General features: G+C 39.3%; 1 protein-coding gene across 1 annotated transcript in view; it reads right to left on the bottom strand.

The window, feature by feature from the left end:
- Nucleotides 1–19234, bottom strand: part of MUSK (muscle associated receptor tyrosine kinase) — a 595710-nt gene that overhangs the window by 296422 nt on the left and 280054 nt on the right. Inside the window, exon 5 of the mRNA XM_069240929.1 lies at nucleotides 14181–14322. Coding sequence (XP_069097030.1) covers nucleotides 14181–14322 — 142 coding nt within the window. The remainder of the gene's footprint in view (nucleotides 1–14180; nucleotides 14323–19234) is intronic.

Below are 19234 nucleotides of genomic sequence, written 5' to 3'. Positions count from 1 at the left end.
CCAAGGTAAAGTTGATATGCGTAAGTCAGATGTAACTCCGTACAGTTATGGTGGTAAGCCAATTGATCTGGTGGTATATTTGGATGGGGAGATAAAGTGTTGTGGTAAGATGACATACATGAAATATGTATTCCAGTAAAAAAGAGTACACTGTGTTAAGTTGGCCCCATCAGAAACCTTTGGGTATCTACCTTGATCCCAATGTGGATCCCCAGGAGCAGATCAGAAAAATAGATTCCATTCCAGAAATGCTTCTACAAGTGTTTCGTAATGTAATTTTTGGAGATGGTTGGTTGTGTAAAGGGTTATTGCTAATCACATTAATTAAATGAGGGTGGAGTACACAATGTTTCTGCGGTTAGAAATGTATAATTTAATCTACTGGAGGATGTAAAAAAAGAGCTGAATCAGCTATGTAAGGAAGGTATAAGTGAAACAGTGGATGCTCTCTTGAGGGTGGCACCTGTTGTGGTTGCCACCAACAGTTCTGGTAAGATCAGACTATGTAGACCCTAGGAATCTTAATAAGGAGGTAATTGAGGACCAGTCTCCCCTACCTAATATCTGAAATGGTCTGTTTATTAGGAGATGCAAAGTACTTCATCACATTGGATTTAACTTCAGGTTGTCATCAGATCTGATTGTGTGAGGATTCCAAGGCTCTAACTGCTTTTATAACACTATTTGGTATATTTGACTTCAACAGTATACTGCCTGGAAAACAGATGCCGCAGAACAGAGACTAAAGACTCATGACAGGTATTTTGGGTGCAGCAGCCAGGGTGAAGTTTTTTCAGGATGATGTATCGATTTCATTCAACTCTTGAGTCGCATCTTGTGAAAGTGAGAGAGGTAATACAGACTTTTGATCTTAAAGGGATTATGTAAAAAATCAACGAATGCAGGTTTCACAAAACCGAAATTAATTACTTGGGTCATGTCATCAGAAAAGATTTTATCAACCCCAAAAGATCTTCTCAGAACCATCACATATTTACCTCATGCCTCCAGAAAAGAGGAAGTACAAGTTTTTTTGGGGAATGGCTGAATTTTATAGAAAGTTTATCTCAAATTTTGCTGGTCAAACTTGTGCCATCCTTTGTTTGCTCAAGAAAGGTGTCCACTCTAATTGGGAAGAGGAGCATCAAGAAGCGGTCTCTAAAATTAAATCTAGTCCAACTTCAACACAATATTTGAAAGGTTTTGTGCCAGGCATGCCCTGTTTGCTTGTGACAGATGCCAATGATAAATGTGTAGGACCTGTCCCTAAAGCATTAATATAATGATAGTGAAGTTGCCATCACTTTTGCTTCAAGTTCTTTGTTCCCCTATCAAGGAAGCACCTTTGGAAGTTTGTTGTACCGAGTGATCACAAGCCGCTTCAGGAAATGTTTGGCAAGAAAGGGTTGGATAATATTTCTTCTCACATTTGTAGATGGTTGGTTGTTCAATAGGATTATTACTGTGCAATATGTTATATTCCTGGTGTGGACAAGAAGACAGTGCACTGCTTATCGAGATTAGTTAAAGATTCTTTGAGCGTTGAGGAGGAAGAAGATACATGGTGGAAAGGTGGATGATGTTGGGGTGAGACATCTGGTGGATGTGTATTGGAGGTTGAGTGAATTTGACAGAATTTGACAAGGATGATGCTTTCAAGGAAGTCAGGGAGGCAGTCGAAACTGGGAAGAAGTTTCCTGATGAGGATGCTAATTTCATGAGTTTAGTAAAGTTTGGGATCAACTCCCTGTTAGCACCAAGGAGCTGTTCAGAGGTGGTAGACTAGTTCTGCTGTGTGGTTTGAGAAATCAGTTAGCTCATGAAGAGCATCAAGGATTATGCAAAACCAAAGAGCAATTGAGAGGTATTTATTGGTGGCCTGGTATGGATATCCATAATAAAAAGATTGTGTGGGAATGCAGTAAGTCCAGGTTAAGTGACAAGATGCAGAAATAAATAAATAAATAAATCAGAACTCCTCCTTTGAGTTGTCATGAGATACCTGTTAATGTGTGGAAAGAAGTAGCATTGGATATTGTTGGACCTTTAAATTTTGGTGGAACATCTAAGTATTTGATAGTACTTATAGACTTTTTTTGAGGCAGCCTGAAGTTAGTGGTGTGCATGATGTTTCGACTTCATCGGTTATCAAAGTTTGAACTAAGGTGTTTTGGAGAGAAGGAAGTGCTAGGTATATTCTGATGGACTACGGGGTACAGTTCACTTAGAAGGAAATGGAGAAAGTGGTGAAGGAGAGAGGTATTGTACACAAAACATGTTCCTTGTACCATCCAAAGACTAATGTTCTGGTTGAAAGGTTTAACAGAATGTTGAAGGAGACAATTCTAATTGCTAACTTTGGAGGATATGATTGGGTAAAGATGGTGAAGGAAAGGGTGGTGGAATACAGGATTACTCCACACACAACAAGGATCACTCTATTTGAATTGTTTAAAAAACACATGCAATGCACTAAGGAAAAATTGGTATGGTCCCTGCAAAGCTGTCAAATCCTGTTATGTTTAAGTAGGGGACATAGTAAAAGTGCAGCGACTTAAGAAGACATGTAGATTTTCTTGTTTTAATAAACTTCATCACATTATCAAAGGGGTTAGGGGCAGTGAAGTTGGAGGACAGCTAGATATGGAATTTCAACAGGATTGTAATTAATAATACCAACTGAGTTGTTATTGTGATGTATGTTGTTTATTTTGCTTAGTTTTGTTAGATTTTACTTAATGGGGACTGTGCGGTATTTTTAGGATGTTTCATAACTCTTGTATGGTTCCGTCCATACTTCTCTCCATGTTATTTGGTGTGGTATGTTCTGCTGGTGTATGGAATTGTTTATGTTGGACTGGTGAACTGGGAAAGCAGCAACTGTTTGTAACTGTCAGTACTTGCATGCTGTGGCTGGAGTATTTCTTCTTTTTTAAATAAAGTGTATTTAGTTCAATTCTGCATGCTCTCAACCTTTCATACCAACTTCCTTGTTCTTTTCTCACTGTCTCTTTCTCTGAAACTGTCTTACACACTTCCTCATTCACTTTTTTTTTGCTATTCTTAACACTTTGTTGTAAAGGGCATTTTGTTTGGGAAACGAAAAAACCCACACTACAGCACAAAGAGTGTCTCATGTTTGGTATATTCTGTCAATCCTGGCTTTTTTGCTATTGATATTTTCCATGCTGCTATTAATAAATTATATACCTTTTTATTTTTTAGAGGAAGTTGCTATGAGTACCCATTTTTCAAAACATACGACACTCACAGCATATGCTCCATCTGACTGTGATCACCACCTTCCTCTTCGTGGTCTCTTCAGAGCTCAGGGGGATGCACGTTGTGCTCTTGAATGACCAACAAATGCCACCTCTTTTACAGCAGTTCTATGCAGACCAACAGCAAAGGCCACAGAAAAAACTTTGTGCATCGGGTTGCTAAAGTGTATTTTATGTGCAAACAAAAAAGCTTTTATTAAGAATGTGCAAAAGCCTACGTTTAAATAACATATTAAATGCAAATCTTGTAGTAGGTAATCGTACTTAACAATATAAATCAGCAAATGAAGTAAATAAAGTGCAGACTTAAGTTAACGTAAACATAGATGGTATATTAACAAAAAAAAAATTCATTCAATTTCAAAGGCCTGTTTTCATGTTGAATGGTTGTTTGCACAAGATATTTTTTTCCTCTCTACCCCAGATGTTGTAACTTTCTAGCAGCCTTCTTTTAGTTAGTGAATAGGCACTTGTTTTGTATTAGACAATTGACAGTGAGGGTCTCATTCGGGGGAGAGGATGCGACAGGAAGAATGAGTCATGAGAAGAACAGTCTGGGCCACAAATGTAACTTTTCAAGGTCTAATGTCTACAGAATAATATAATGTGAGAAAATGGGGAGTTTGCTTATTCACAGCAGCTTACTGAAACCCTATATTGACAAGACAAAAGCCAAAAGGAATTGATGTTGCAACACATAATATAGTGTGTCCCCCCAGAGTAGGGCTGGATTTCCTTCCCTGACACTGACAGGAGACTCATCTTAGAGTTTCTTGTATTTCCCTATGGAAGAGGTTGTTTAGCCTATTTTCTGGATGCTTGCTGTTTTATGGCAGAGACTACTTTCCAGATTGACACGTGAAGGCTTTATTTGTATACATTGATTCTCTCATCAGTACTCTTTATTGGGTATCTGAACTGACACTTTATTCCAATTTGATTTATATTAGGGAACTTCCTTTATGGAACACACTTGTTGAATTACTACAATATCAACTGCTATTATTACAAATACTGCTTTCTATTTTATAATCAAATATCTGTTAATCGACTATACTAACTTTTAATGCTGATAAATAACAGAGTATGGTAACTGAATAAATCACAAAATACTGAAATATTTGAAAAGAAAACTCTTAATCTCATACAAGTACTCTTTATTAACTGTACTAAAAGTTATTATTCGCTTTACTATGATTTTGAATTGATATAGATGTTTGCACCTTCTAATTTCTCCTTGTTGACGAACGAAGGTCCATTCGACCTGTGGTGGGGGTTATTTAATTATTATACCCAAAGATTAAGGTATAGCAACACAGCTACTGCAAGTGGTAGTGAAAGGATGGTTAGTGTCACAGGAGAAAAGCAGCTGAAATAATTTGCCTAAGAATTGTCAATGTCACTTATATCTAAAGCTCGAACTTGAAGACCGAAGGAGTTCAATGTTTCGGAGACTCTTGCAGTGGTGGAGGTTTATCAATAGGGATATGCGTTGCAACTGTATAATTGAGAGTTTGTCACTGTGTTGAAGAGATGCATTATACAATTTGGTAAAGTCAATAGCATAGCTGTTTTTATGCTTAGATATTGACAGTTCGAGTCCAATAACAACTTCAAGTAGTCTAAGAACCCAGGATAGAGATGGTTAAGAAACAATAGGTTGTGGTGTTATTTGTGTGTAAGGTCTTATGGTACAGATTTGTGAGGTAACATTGACTGCACAATTGAAATAGGGACAATGACAAATTGTTGTGCTTATTCACTACCCAATCAATATGAGTACAAAGGGGAAGCTACATCAGTCAATGATTTTCCACTGGTTGAGAATTCACTTTGGGTCTTAGTCGATGTAGGAAAGTCAGGGGGTGTTAAAATCTTATTTTTGATTGATTCTGTATGGCTGGACTACTTTGAATTCTTTAGCAGAGCAGACAAAATTCATTTGTTTATTGTGTTTACTTACCTGTGAATGAGAAAATTGTAAAGGAGGTTGAAATGCTGTGAAGAATTACTTGTGCTGTGCTGGATAGGTCAGTTGATGTAAAGTGCTGCGCTGAGATTAGTTGACGAGTCATCAAGTAATCAGCTGCGATAGGCTTGTGAAGAGAGTATCATGACAGGACTGGAAGAAGAGACTGATGTATACAGATTTGTAAACTGAATCAAAATATTGAAATGTTCTGACTTTGATCATTTGTACATTTATTGTTGAATCTTTATGACATTTTTTAAGGCTCTAAGAGTTTGAGACAAGATGTTCAGGTCCTTCTTCGGAACGGTGAGGAGGCTCCAGAAGAATGTATGTCATCTCAGCATATAGCAGCATATGGTGACAAACACAGGGCTTCACACGTTTGTGCTTTGTCAATGGAACAAGGTCACCGAATATGAAGGATCATTCAGATTTTCACTATATGGTACTTCTGGTTTAAAGAGCATTGAACATTTAAGGAAAAAAAGTATATAATGAAGCCATCTCCTAGAGCAACGCAATATGAAGCATTAAATGCTTGGGAGTGAGGAGCTCATTCTAAAGAGAAGAAAGAATACCAGAATAAAGCAAAGAGCAGTGGAAAAATGATGCTGATGCTCAATGGGATGAAGGACAGCAGAGGTGAAAGAAATTCATATTCGAGGGAGCGAGAATATACCAAGGTATAACTACTGAAAAGTCTGAAAAAGAATTATAAACAAGGAAATGGTGAGGAAGCTGCAAAAAAACTGACACTGATAGCGATTCAGGGGATGACAGTTTAGATGCTTTGTTGCTTTCACATCCACCTCCATAAGTGGCTCCTATTACCAGTACAAATGGTGTTACAACCACTAGTGCTACAGGGGCTACAGTCACAGTTGACCTAAATACAACTCCCATTGCGAGATTGCTTCCAGTACTTCCGATTGCAACTGCACCTGCTGAAGCAGCATCTACTGTAATAGCGCTATGCGTTACTGCTTCTATTGTCACTGTTCCTGCACCGGTGACACAGGTTGTATTAACTCCACCATTAGGAATTCGTGCACCAATAAATATACTGAATCATGCTCTTCTGGGTGGGGTAGCACAAGTAGCTGTGACAGGGTTAATCACAATTTCACAAAACTGACAGATTGTTCTCTGGACTGCACCAGAAAATGTTAAATCATTAACAGAAAGGAGAAGGATTGTTTTTAAGACACCAATTCAACAGGAAGAGATAGGACCATTTGATGATGAGATTTTTCACTCATGGTTTGAAGAAAATATTGAAAATAAAAATGGAAAGAATAAGATCACTCTACGTACCAAACTTGAAGGTAGAATGAGAAGACATATAGACATTTCACATTTGAATCAATATCAGGAAAATTAATTGATATATTTTAGTAACAAAATCACAAGATGTGCAGCTGTCGCACATAATAGATTAACTGAATTGGCAGGAAGTACAAGGTGGATTTCTTCAAGGGTGTCCCTTTACAGAAAGGTTTCATGAACAGTTAGATAATAAAGCTAATGTGACAATGATATCCTCAGGAATTAAATTACACATTGCGGAATTGTTAAAGTGCATCTGCAAATGGAGTGATTTTGATAGATTAAAGAACAAGTGGGCAAAGAAACAGAGAAAGAAAGAAACAATCAGATGCTCCAGAAGCAAATTATGAGCCACCACCAGCACCCCCAGACAATAATAAAGCTTTAACATTCCCTATGAGAGAGATACCAGGTGGAGGGTATGTTTATGTACCATGGATTAGAGGTGCTCTTGCAACATTTATAAATTAAGAGAATTCTGCTCAGTGGTATACACAGGTTGACAAAATTGCAAAGATTTCAAAGACTTCAATACTTTGATATTTTGGTACAGAGTGATCTAGGGCATAATGAGAGATAGCAATGGTTGTGTAGTGAGCCTCCAAGAGATGCATGTACTTGTGCATTTTCACCTGTGATGATGACAAAGTATGATAAAGTGATTACCTTTCCAAAAGGGAAAGTTATAGCAACGGATATAAATTGGTTGAAGTTCAAAAGAACTACTTTAGAGGACAAAAGATCAGTGCAGGCTTCTTATAAAGGATTTTTGTGGGTGTTTAAATGGTATACCAGACAAGAAAATCATATAAAAGGCGAAATGGGGAGTTTTGTGTTACCGATCGTTCTTGGGTTAAGACCAGAGATCAGTATGCAACTACAAGTGATTTGTTGGCAGACAAAACCTTTAGATGAGATTCTGAGGCATGCAAAATACTGTAGTAATGAGCAAGAAATGAAACAGAAGAGACATAAAGAGGAGTTTAGGCTAGTCCTGAACAAGCTGGCTCAAAAGGGATTGCAGAACCAATTGCATGTAGGGAATGTTGGGCGGAATGCAAGGTGTTTTTCAAGTTGGCGGTCACATTGTGCAGGGTGGAGTTGGTGTTCCAGAAAGTACAGGTTGAAGTGTTCTAGTAGATCCACATTCTAGAACAGACATTGCAACGTTGAGGAAATTGTCTCATTGTCATTATTATAATTGGCTTGGGCAGTGGAAGAGAGATTGTAGACAGAATCCAAATTGAGTAAGTAGTGATGGGCAAATGCAAGAGGTAAATCAAAGTCTAATACAAAATGTTTCAGTTCAGGTTCTGATCCCACAAATGCAGACAGCAAAGCAGTCACAAGTTCCTATGATGCAGCTTGCAAAAGCTCCAATAGTCCTGCAAGATAAGGCTAATCCCAGATTCAATACATATCAAGTATCAATAGCAAATTCAAACTCTTTCCAAAATCAGAACCAGTTTCAACAGTTCCCCATAAAGGAGAATTAGAGTTTTGATTCGGACGATTCCCAATAATGGTGCCTGAGTGGGGAGGAAGGTTGCATACTTGGTGCAGTCTTAGCTGTAGACCAAAGTGGACTACTTGTAATAGGAGAGGTTAATGGCCACAAAGTGTCATTGACACAGGTGCTACCCTTTTCACTTTTAGCAGAGGTCCCAGACTGACCCCTCTTGGGAAAGAAGATCCAAGCTGTAGGTGTTACAAATAAACAAATTACTAATCCTGTTTCTAACAAAGTGCCTCTGAAAAAAGTTTTTTTTAGGAACATCACCAAATTTGTGGAATGCAACTCAATTTGTGTAAATCTGTTAGGAAGGAATGTTGTGTGCAAGTTAAACTGCACCATTTACTGCACACTGGATGGTGTTGAATTTCAAACACATGATGAAGATGTTTAAGTTAAAATAGTCCAACAAGAAACAGCTGTAAGATTGTACCCTGTAAGAACAGTATTACAGGGTAGAGGATTTAGTTACCGAGCTACAAGATACTGTAAAATAAGAAGTATGGAATGTTTCAGGAAAATACATTGGACTAATCAATGGTGTAGAACAAGTCCGAATCACAATAAAGCCAAACACATTTTTCCTGTGAACAGCGCCATATAATTTAACACCTGAGATGATAACTGGAAGAACTCCATTGATTGAGAGCATGTTAAAACAAGGAATTTTGAAAGAAATTGTTTCAAGTCCTTGCAGTTTGCCCATTATGAGTTTACAGCATCCCAATGGGAAATATAGATTTGTACAGGGATCTTTAAAGAATTAATATAGTTGTTCCATGTTGTCCGGAATTCAGCAAACAACACAATTTCAAATTCTATGTACTGCAAAATGGTTTATAATTGTGGATCTCGGCCTGCCCTTTGTCCTTATGCAAAGCAATAGAGAAAGTCAATTTGTGTTCTCATTTGTGTTTAGAGAGCGAGGTTTGTCATGGTGCTGAGTTCACATGGGTATACAGAGAGCCTTCAATCTTTAATCAGCTCCTGAAAAAGAATCTTGAGACTCTGCAGATGCCTTGCAAATCAGTTCTTGTGCAGTACGTTTATGACCTGCTTGTGGTATCAAGTACATAAAAAGCTTGTAAACGGGACAAAATTGCACTTTTAAATCGATTAGCTGAACACGGACACACAGTGCCCCCACGCGAACTACGATACTGTCAAAAAGAAGTCCTATTAAGAAGGAAATGAGATGGAGTGACAAGAGTATAGAAACAATACTGAAGATGAGCCCAACCAGAACTCAGAGAGAGGCCAGAATGTTTCTGGGAATGGCTGGCTCCTGCAGACAGTGGATATCAAACTTTTCCCTAGTGGCTTAGCCTTTACTGAGGCTGACACACAAAGATATGCCTGATCTGCTCTTTTTGCATGGGACATTGTTTGCTTGAAAGCATTCCTAGAGTGGAGAAAAAGTCTATCTTGTCTGGCACTGGGATGCATGATTACAGTAAAATCTTCACATTGTTTTACAGTTAGAGGGAGGGCTGCACTCTCTCAGTGCTTGCTCAGTTACACGGAGGCTCATAAAGACCTGTGGCATATTTTTCAACTACTGTTAAGCATTTTGCGCAGGACTGCCTGGCTGCCTTAAACCAGTTGCAACAGTTGGTGACAGTATTGAGAGATATGAGATCATACCGTGATGGTCCCTAACTCAGTGGAAATTTTGTTCACCCATACCTAAACACATTATTTGACAAAACAGCAGACTTACAAAATACAAACAACAAATATTTGGGGCTGATAAGGGTGTGCTTAAGAGATGCCAAACACTCAATCCAGTTACGTTGTTACTATTCCCTGAAAACTGAAATTAAAATTGATGGGGATGAAGTTGAGCATGACTGCCTGGGTGTTAAGGATTTATACACCAAGCCTAGACCAGATGTCAAAGAACCACCTCTTGAAGAGCCCGATTATGTCATTTATGTGGACAGCAAATGCTTACAAGACAATGAGGTAACTTTGAGAGCAGCTTACTCTGTTCGAAGAATTCAAGAAGTGGTAGAAGCCTCCTGGCTTTGAGGTGGTACCTCTGCACAGGTGGCAGAATGAATTGCCCTTACAAGAGTGATTATTTACAGATAGTCAGGATTGCTTTGGTGTGGTCCATGGTTTTGGGCAATTAAGGCTACAGAGGGGATTCATAAGTCACCTGGTACCCCTATCGGCGATGGAGAATATGTGATGAAAGTGTTACAGGCTTTGCAGTTAACCCCAAGAGACTGCTGTGATTAAATGCCCAGCTCATATAACTGGCAAGGATTATGATTCTGTGAAGCCTGTGAGTAGAAATTAAACGCAGAGAGACCAGATAGAAGGGGTGAACGCAGGAGCGAAAATACAGTAGGAAAACGGCATTCATTTAACTAATTTATCTGTTTTTACAAAAATGTAGCCTAACAAAAACATATTAATAAACACAGTTCTAAAGCATATATTAAGCTTGTTTCAACTGCAAAGATATTATTTGAAAGTTTACAACCTGAATGCATCATAAAAATATTTAATACTTTGTTGTTTGCAACATGAAAAATTTAAACCCAAAAATACCTTCAACGGGTCTATTAGCCAAGAGCTATACATGAGTATATTCACTCACATGTATATTTACAACTAAAGCTAGGTGTAATCCCCTACACTTCTTTGCTATTCACCATTTCTGAGTGTATATTTACTCGTAAGTATGGGCTAACATGCCTCTACCAATTCAAATGACTTGCCTATATCTTTGAAACTGTTCGGCGAATCTTCACAAAATTTTCAAAAAATAATCTGCCAGTGAATCTTGTTTCGCACGCAAAGTTTTGGGGAAACCAATCAAGCAGGAGCCAAGAAAAAAAGGGGTTAAAAAAAAGTTGCTTTTCCCATGTTAATTCCCATAGGACCTTTGAACAAGACTAGGCCTGAACCACTGGACGGAATTATTGGCAGAAAGCTAGCTTTCGATACCCAGATTATGCTTTCTCTTATTTAGTGTAAATCAGTTCTGTAGTAGTTTTTGAGAAATTAAAGAGAAAATAAATGTGCATATTTCTGGCCGCGACGACTTCGAGAATAATGAGCTTTTGCAGGGAAATGCAGAGCTCTGATTGGCAGACAACACTTCAACCAGGATGTGTTGTCAGCCATCTCCCACCAAAAAACACACAAAAAAGGGGAAGAGTCCAGGGTAAAGAAACCCTGATCCCTCAGCTCTAGTGCTGGGGACCCACAGGGACCCCCGCCAGAGCAAAAAGTATTTTTTTCAAAACATTTTGTACCCCAAATTCATTACATCATCGCAAATTAACAGTAAAAATTAAAAAAAAAAAAAACTGAAGGCTGTGCGTGGCAGTTTGTGGTTGGATTAACTTAAAGTAATGAAAATTACCATACATTAAAAATACCGTAGAAATTCACTATTAAAAACAAAGGTTACAAGGATGATATAGTGAGGAAATAGAACTTAAAAATCTGTTATTTTTTTGTTTTTTTAGGTGAATTTCAAACGTTACAGGGAAATTATATTTAGGCTCCATTTTAAATGTACAAAACCATAGAAATTCAACTGTTAGTTATAATTACCTTAGAGCACATGTTATAGTTACTTGAGATAACTAACTTGAGCACCTCGCCATGCAATGCTAATTACCTCACAAATTACGGCACTCAATGATGTTATCAAAGGTGTCATAATATTCAGGTAATATTTGCAGTAAAACTTTTGAAGAAAAAACCTACATGACAGGGCACAAGTTATAGTTACCTTATTCGCAGTTACACATCTATGACTTTATATCTTTTTAATGATTAGCTAAAGTCAGTAAATGCTGTGACATTTTCATCACCTTGTAAAGAAACTTTCTGCAGGCTGCAACTTTCTAATTTATTTCGTAATTTGGTTACATATGTTTGTGAAAGTTCAACAAATCCAGAATTGCCTAACACATTCAAATACTTTTGATGCAGCAAGTATGTTTGCACAGGGCTTTATGGCTTCTAATTATATTTGATATTAAAGTATGTTAATCTTTTTTATGCCGACGAGGATAAAAAAAGATTTTAACCACATACTTAAACATATGTGCCATCATCTGATGCCTGAAAAGTTGAAAACCCTTCCAAATATAGGCCTATGTGTATATCTATTACTTTTGTGGTAGTAGAATTATGAATACTGTCCCATCTTTTAGGTTATGACCATAACAGTATAACTTAAAGCATTTCAGTAACTGAAACCTTCTATAAGTGAATATATGACAGTCCCAACTTTCTATAACTAGTAGTGGCTCCAGGCTTCTGGTATGTGGCCCATAGCAGACTTTGTGGAGAAGAATGGAACAGGGAGATCAGGAAAGGGGAGATAAATAGTACTGTGAAAAATAACTGGCTTTACAGAAATCGCGTGTTGAGAAAATGTTTTACCCTTGTTAAATGTCTCTGATGCAAGTAAAAGACGTCTCAAATGTATTTCTAATTCTGTAACCAAATGCAAAGATAATTTGATCGTGTTGACAATTCAATGCAATGTTTTGAATCTACATTAGAAGACCTTGAACATAAGGGAGCAGAATGCAGACAGGACACTCAAACCGAATAGTAGCTTAGTTAGGTAAGGTACAGTTTTAATACAATTTAAGGTATTTGAGGAATGGGGGGGCTTGAAGAAAATACTTCTTGTCTGTGTTTTCTCTTCTCTAGTTCTACCTTCCTTTCTTGAACCCATAAGGGCTTGCTGCCTTGTGCTGTCTGTTTTCTCCTGGAACAGGTTCTGGTGGCCCTCTGGCAATTTTAGCGTTAGTGGATTCTAATGCTTCTGGCATATTAATGGGGGAGGCTTCCCAAAACCAACTTAACATACCTAGTGAGTAAAGACTTTAGAAATAGTCCAGACCAGTTTGTGGGGTTAATGGAACTAGCCTAACCACAGGAGATATACTTCAGGAAATAGAAACATTGATTATGGTACTCTACCTGGACCATTGGGTCAGTTGCAAAATGCTGCTATTTATGCTCCAGGGTTTGCCAGCCTTCTTGAAGCCACTTGGCTCTATCACCATGATCTGATACTTAAGAGAAACAATAGTGAAAACATTCTTGGGTCCCCATTTTACAAGAAAATGTGTTACCCTTATCTCATTTCAAAGACTCTGCAACCTTTGAAGTGGTTTACCTTGCATAATATGGTCATGCCAGGATTACCAGAGGCAGGTAGAGACTTCCTGGATGTCTTTCTCATGAATGGGACTGGCACTGTTCCTCAAAAGTGGGACTACATTAGTATCATTGATTTACCTCCAGGACAAAGTCCAGAGAGTTTCTCCAAAAGACAACTATGGCAAGGCTTTCATTTGGCACTCAATGGCCAACCTGGAGCAGCTTTATCACTTCTGGTTGCCTGTGAATTCTCCTGGTCTTCTTCAGTTATAATCACAGACACACTGGAGGGAGTGCCAGTAAGAGGGAAAGCAACTGGACTCATGACCTGCCTATATTTTGTTTCTTTCCATTCTGCGTCTTTATATAATGTTAGTACAAGTCTGTATTGGTGACAGGGTTCCCACCATACTTAAAATTAAGTGCTTAATGCCATCACTTGAGTGGGGTTCTTCTGATGATACTGAGCTGACTGTTGAGGTCTGAACAGCATCTCAAGAAGTTGTGTTCTCTGTCTTGCCGTTGCGCATTCTGCCCACTGTGTCTAGTCTACCATAGCAACATTCAAAACAGTGAAGAGAGAGGTGGGTTCATGCCCTATTTGCTTCTGTCCAGGCTCTGACACCAAACTACAAACTCTTAGATAGTGAGTTTAAGATTAGAGCTCTCTCTGAGAAATCTAGGATTAGGGTTTTTTGTGAATTCCCTGATAGTCAGATATCTAGTTAAATGGTTGAGAACTTTTTAAGAGAAGTTTCTTAACAAGGCCCTTCGTCTTTAAAATAGCTAGACCACTACCTTCTGATGCTGGCATATCCTAAAAGCATGCCCTACTGTGAAGAAACAAAATACTTTCCCTTTCCTTTCAGTGACATTTAAAAGCTAAAAAATGGTCACAATGATAGACCAAATGGAAAACATATCAGGTATCTGAAACACCTACCATCCACTTCCAGCACAGCAGGTCTGGAATAGGCAGTCCCAAGGCTGTTCTTGGCCACACATCGATACTGCCCTTCATCTTCTCTTTGAACCTTATGAATTCTTAAGCTTCCCGATTCCAAGATAGCAATGCGGGCATTTTCCTTCCAAAGAAAAATAATGATTTTATTTTATTTTGAGGATACACAGATGTCAGTAATGTTTTGAGAAATCAATAGAAAAAAACCACAAAAGTCTCCTCTAATACTACCCGAACTGTGCATGTTTTAAAGAACATGGTAGACATTTTTGTTCACTGAGCATTTATGTCCTTAACGTGAAAATAAGTAAAACCCTTATTTCATAGTGAACAGTTCAATATGGCCACATTTCACAGTCGCTAGAGAAATCCAGATTGTATTACTATAGTAACGGTAAAGCTCTACAGATTGGTTTTGGGTCTATTGTCAGCACTCCTAGGATTATGCAGCATGGAGGACCATATTAGCCATCTCATTGGTATTTATCCATATTTATTTTGTGAATAAAATATAAGTAAAATCATTGTGCATGTATTTAACTGATAAAAGTGCACTAATATTTGGCTGCTTAATTTGCTAAAGCACCACAGGCATCAAACTATACCAAAACAATACACCCACAAGTAAATATTAGCATTATGTTTCTAATGTGTATTATACATTATATACATTGTTATTTAACGAGATCTAAATAGTTCTGGCACTCTTCATCGAATCTAGATGAAGTTTCTAACAAAGTTCATCCACTTTGGCTCCGTCATGGAAAATTTCACACTGATCTGTTAAGAGAGGGCTAAGGAAAAGGGGGAGGTGTACCAAACATTGATTTCCTATTTTAATTCCAATAGGAAATTTACTTCCCAATATAGAAACAGAAACAGAAACAGGTGAATGAAATTACACCAAATATGGCAGAAAATAAGAACTTTGATCTGAAAGCATGCTTTTCATTATGTGGTGTATCTGTTCAGCAGTTTTCAAGAAAAGACGCTCAGGGTAAGCATAAAGGGGATTAACTACCAGAAAAAGTCAGTGTTATTTGGGCTGATGGTTTCCAGATATGCCCTGATTGGTCAGTTTAAAAGACAGTGGCCAATCGTGATTGGCAAGTCACGAAAAACAGTTTTTCATTTTGTGGTAGTCATTACAGGACTGAGGACATGGTCCCCATTGAAATGCATTGTAGTGAAAGACTGTTTTTGAGGGTAAAGAAGGAACACAAATGAAGAAAAATAGCTTATTCCAGTCAATATAACTTGTTTGTTGGTGGCACAATACTAGTGGTAGAAATTGTGGTGTGTTCTAGCATAAACTTATTTTGTGAAAAATGCTGGATTTGAATGACTGATTCTGAGAAAACAGTTTTGTTCTCATGATTTTCTCATAAACGTTATGGAAGATACTACAGAAGCTAAAATGAGAACAGATTTTGTATGATTTCAAATTATCTTCCTCAGCCATGTGAGAAGAAAGTCTGAAATGCTGAGTAAACATGTACTTCTAACCTCAGCAACAGCGTGTCAGTTGATTTCCTAGTGTTCTACTGCAGCTCAAACAATCAGAGTATTTGTAGAGTGCGCTACTCACCCGTGAGGGTCTCAAGGCACTTTGGGGGGGTGAGCTGCTACTGCTCGAACAGCCAGGTCTTGAGGAGTCTCCTGAAGGTCAGTAGGTACTTGGTCTGCCGTAGGTGGATGGGGATGGTGTTCCAGGTCTTGTCGTGAGGTATGAGAAGGATCTGCCACTGGATGCTGTCCTATGGATGCGTGGGACGGTGGCGAGGGCGGTTCGGGTGTAGAAGGTGAGACGATTGTTGAAGTATGCTGGTCAGTAGTTGTGGAGTGCTTTGTGGGCGTGGGTTAGGAGTTTGAATGTGATCCTTTTGTTGATGGGAAGCCAGTGTAGGTTTCTCAGGTGGGCTGTGAAGTGGCTGTGGTGGGGGATGTTAAGGATGAAGCAGGCAGAGACGTTCTGTATCCGTTGGAGTCTTTTCTGGAGAGCTGCCGTGGTTCCAGTGTAGAGAGCGTTGCCGTAGTCCAGTCTTCTGCTGACGAAGGCCTGGACAACTGTCCATCTGGTTTCGGTAGGGATCCACCTGTAGATTTTGCGGAGCATGCGAAGGGTGTTGAAGCAGGAGGTCGAGACAGCGTTGACTTGCTGGGTCATGTAGAGCGATGAGTCAAGGATGAAAACCAGGTTGCGGGTGTGGTTGGTGAGGGTTGGTGCGGCTCCAACTGAGGGCGGCCACCAGGAGGCGTCCCAAGCGGAGGGGGTGGGGCCGATGATGAGGACCTCTGTCTTATCTGAGTTAAGCTTTAATCGACTGTTCTTTATCCAGTTGGTTAGGGCCTTCATTCCCTCGTGGAAGTTGGTTTTGTCTGTGGCGGGGTCGTTGGTGAAGGAGAGGATCAGCTGGGTGTCGTCGGCATAAGAGATGATGTTGAGGTTGTGAGATCTGACTATTTTGGCGAGCGGTGCCATGTAGACGTTGAAAAGTGACGGGCTGAGGGAGGAGCCCTGTGGTATGCCGCAGATGGTCTTGGTGGCTTCAGATAGAAATGGTGGGAGGCAGACTCTCTGTGTTCTGTCGGTGAGGAAGGTGGTGATCAAGTCCAGGGCCTTGTCACGGATCCCTGCATTGTGGAGGTGTGTGCAGACGGTGTCAAAGGCGGCCAAGACGTCCAGGAGGATGAGGGCTGCTGTTTCGCCTTTGTCCAGGAGGGTCTAGATGTCGTTGGTTGCAATGAGGGTGGTCTCGGTGCTGTGATTGCTGCAAAAGCCGGATTGAGTCGGGTCCAGAGTGTTGTTTTCCCACTGGTGGGACAGTTGCCTGTTGACGATCTTCTCGAGTACCTTTGCCGGGAACGGAAGCAAGGAGATGGGCGGGTAGTTTTTGAGGTCCTTGGGGTCCGCCTGGGGTTTCTTGAGTAAGACGTTGATCTTGGTGTGCTTCCAGCTTTCCGGGAAGATGGCGGTCTCGAAGGAGGTATTGATGATCAAACGGAGTTGGGGGCAATGATGGAGCTCGCTCTGTTGTAGATGTAGTGCGGGCAGGGGTCAGATGGAGAGCAGGAATGAATGGTGTTCATTACTTTTATGGTGTCGGCGTCGTTGACGTGTATCCAGGAGAGCAGGAGGTTGGAGCGGTTGGGGGGCGATGAGTTGGAGGTGTTTGTGGGTGCTGGTGAGGTCATGTTGTTGAAGCTGTCGTGGATGTCGGTGATCTTGCGGTGAAAGAAGGTGGCGAGAGACTCGCAGAGGTCTAGCAAAGGTGGGATGTCGTTGGTACTGGGGTTGGAGAGTTCCTTTACAATGTTGAAGAGCTCTTTGCTGTTGTGCGCGTTGTTGTCGATACGTTCCTTGAAGGAGGATCTCTTGGTGGCCCTGATGAGCTGGTGGTGCTTGCGGATGTCGTTCTTGAGGGCTGTGTGGGTGGCTGGAGTCTTTTTTTGACTGAGGTCAAGGTCTGGGGGGTCTGTAGATGAGGGTGCCCCTGAGGGTGGTCTTAGGATCGATGTGGATTTGGAAGTGCATGTGTTCGGCGCTGCTGAGGGTGTCTTTGGTGTTGAGATTCTGATGGTGTTCCTGTGGACGATGGCGATCCCTCCTCCTCACAGCTTCTATGTATGACAAAAGTGTGGCATACCTGAATGTCATTTTAATGGATTCAAAGATATAAAACTGAAAGCATTTTATGCAAAGGATAATGCAATACCTAAAAAAAGTATTGCTTTTTTTGTCATAGAAATCATGGTTGCTACTCTAGAGAGCTAAAATCAGCATACATTTTCTTTAAGTTCTAAAATATCTTCATCATCCATGTCAATAAAACATTCTGGCATTGAGAGTGAAACACCAGCAGCAGTCTAAGTTTACTCTCTAGTGATCACCTGTAGGTTCACCACAAAATTCTAATTAATAACCGGGTTACTAAATGTTTGAATTCAAGACAAAAGTGAGGAATTCATGAATGGCATTTTGTTGGAATAGGAGGCTGTTGAATTTAAAACTTTCCTACAGAGAAGTCTAAAGTAAATAATCATTGATATGTTCACAGTATGGAACCAGCAGGTTAAAATGTGAGGGGAGGTATCAGTGTTTAGTAATTTAAGCCATAAGGTATTTTGAATTGGCTAAAAACAGTTAAAGATGGAGACGTCAGCAGAAAAAGCATCCCTTTTCCTCATCGTTTTCTCATCTTATCCATTTTATCAGTCACTTAGCAGCTCCCTAATTTTAAAATAGTAAAAACTTTGGTTGACCTGATTTGTGCATACTAAGGGTTGTCTGCTAGTGCATGGTTTACTGTAGGGCCTAGTCACGAGGAAGAACAATGAGGGCAGCCTCCCTAAGGCCTTGATACGGAGGGTTGGGCACTGAGCCAAGTTAGAATATGATCAAAACCCCTGAAATTCACTGAGGAAACCAAAGCTTAAAATTATATTATAGTTAGGCATTGAAATGAGACAAAAACTAATGTTAACAAAACTCAAAGGTTTCTGCAATACACCAGTTACAGTTTAGTAATTTAATTATAACTTGCACCCCCATCCTGCACTGCTTTTGACCTAACAAACCTAATTTCTCAACATATTAAATTACATAGTTGATAACATGAGAGCTAAAGAAAAATATTATTCAAATTACTATTGATTATCTAAGTCCCAATGTAATACAGAAGGTCAAAGCAGGACATGATCGGGCATACGTCATATTCAATTGACTGGTCTGTAACAGGCATATTTCAGTGTTTTTTTTTTTTTAACAAATAAAAAACTGTATACATAGTGACATGGTGAATAATGAGAGTATATATAATACATATATATATGTATATGTGTATATATATATATATATATATACACACACACATACACACACACGCACACATTCACTGCAAAAAAAAAAGATGAAAGTGACGTTATAGTTAGGAATTTTAATTGTATCCTAATTTGCATTAAACAAAAAATAACCTTTGAAATTCATTAAAGAAAACCAAAGGTTAAAGCAATATATACCTTGGTGTTTTAAACTA

Source organism: Pleurodeles waltl, chromosome 1_2 (assembly GCF_031143425.1).
Source record: "Pleurodeles waltl isolate 20211129_DDA chromosome 1_2, aPleWal1.hap1.20221129, whole genome shotgun sequence".
Taxonomy (NCBI): Eukaryota; Metazoa; Chordata; class Amphibia; order Caudata; family Salamandridae; genus Pleurodeles; species Pleurodeles waltl.
The sequence above is the reverse complement of the archived record's forward strand: the minus strand, read 5'-3'. Positions and strand labels throughout refer to the sequence as shown.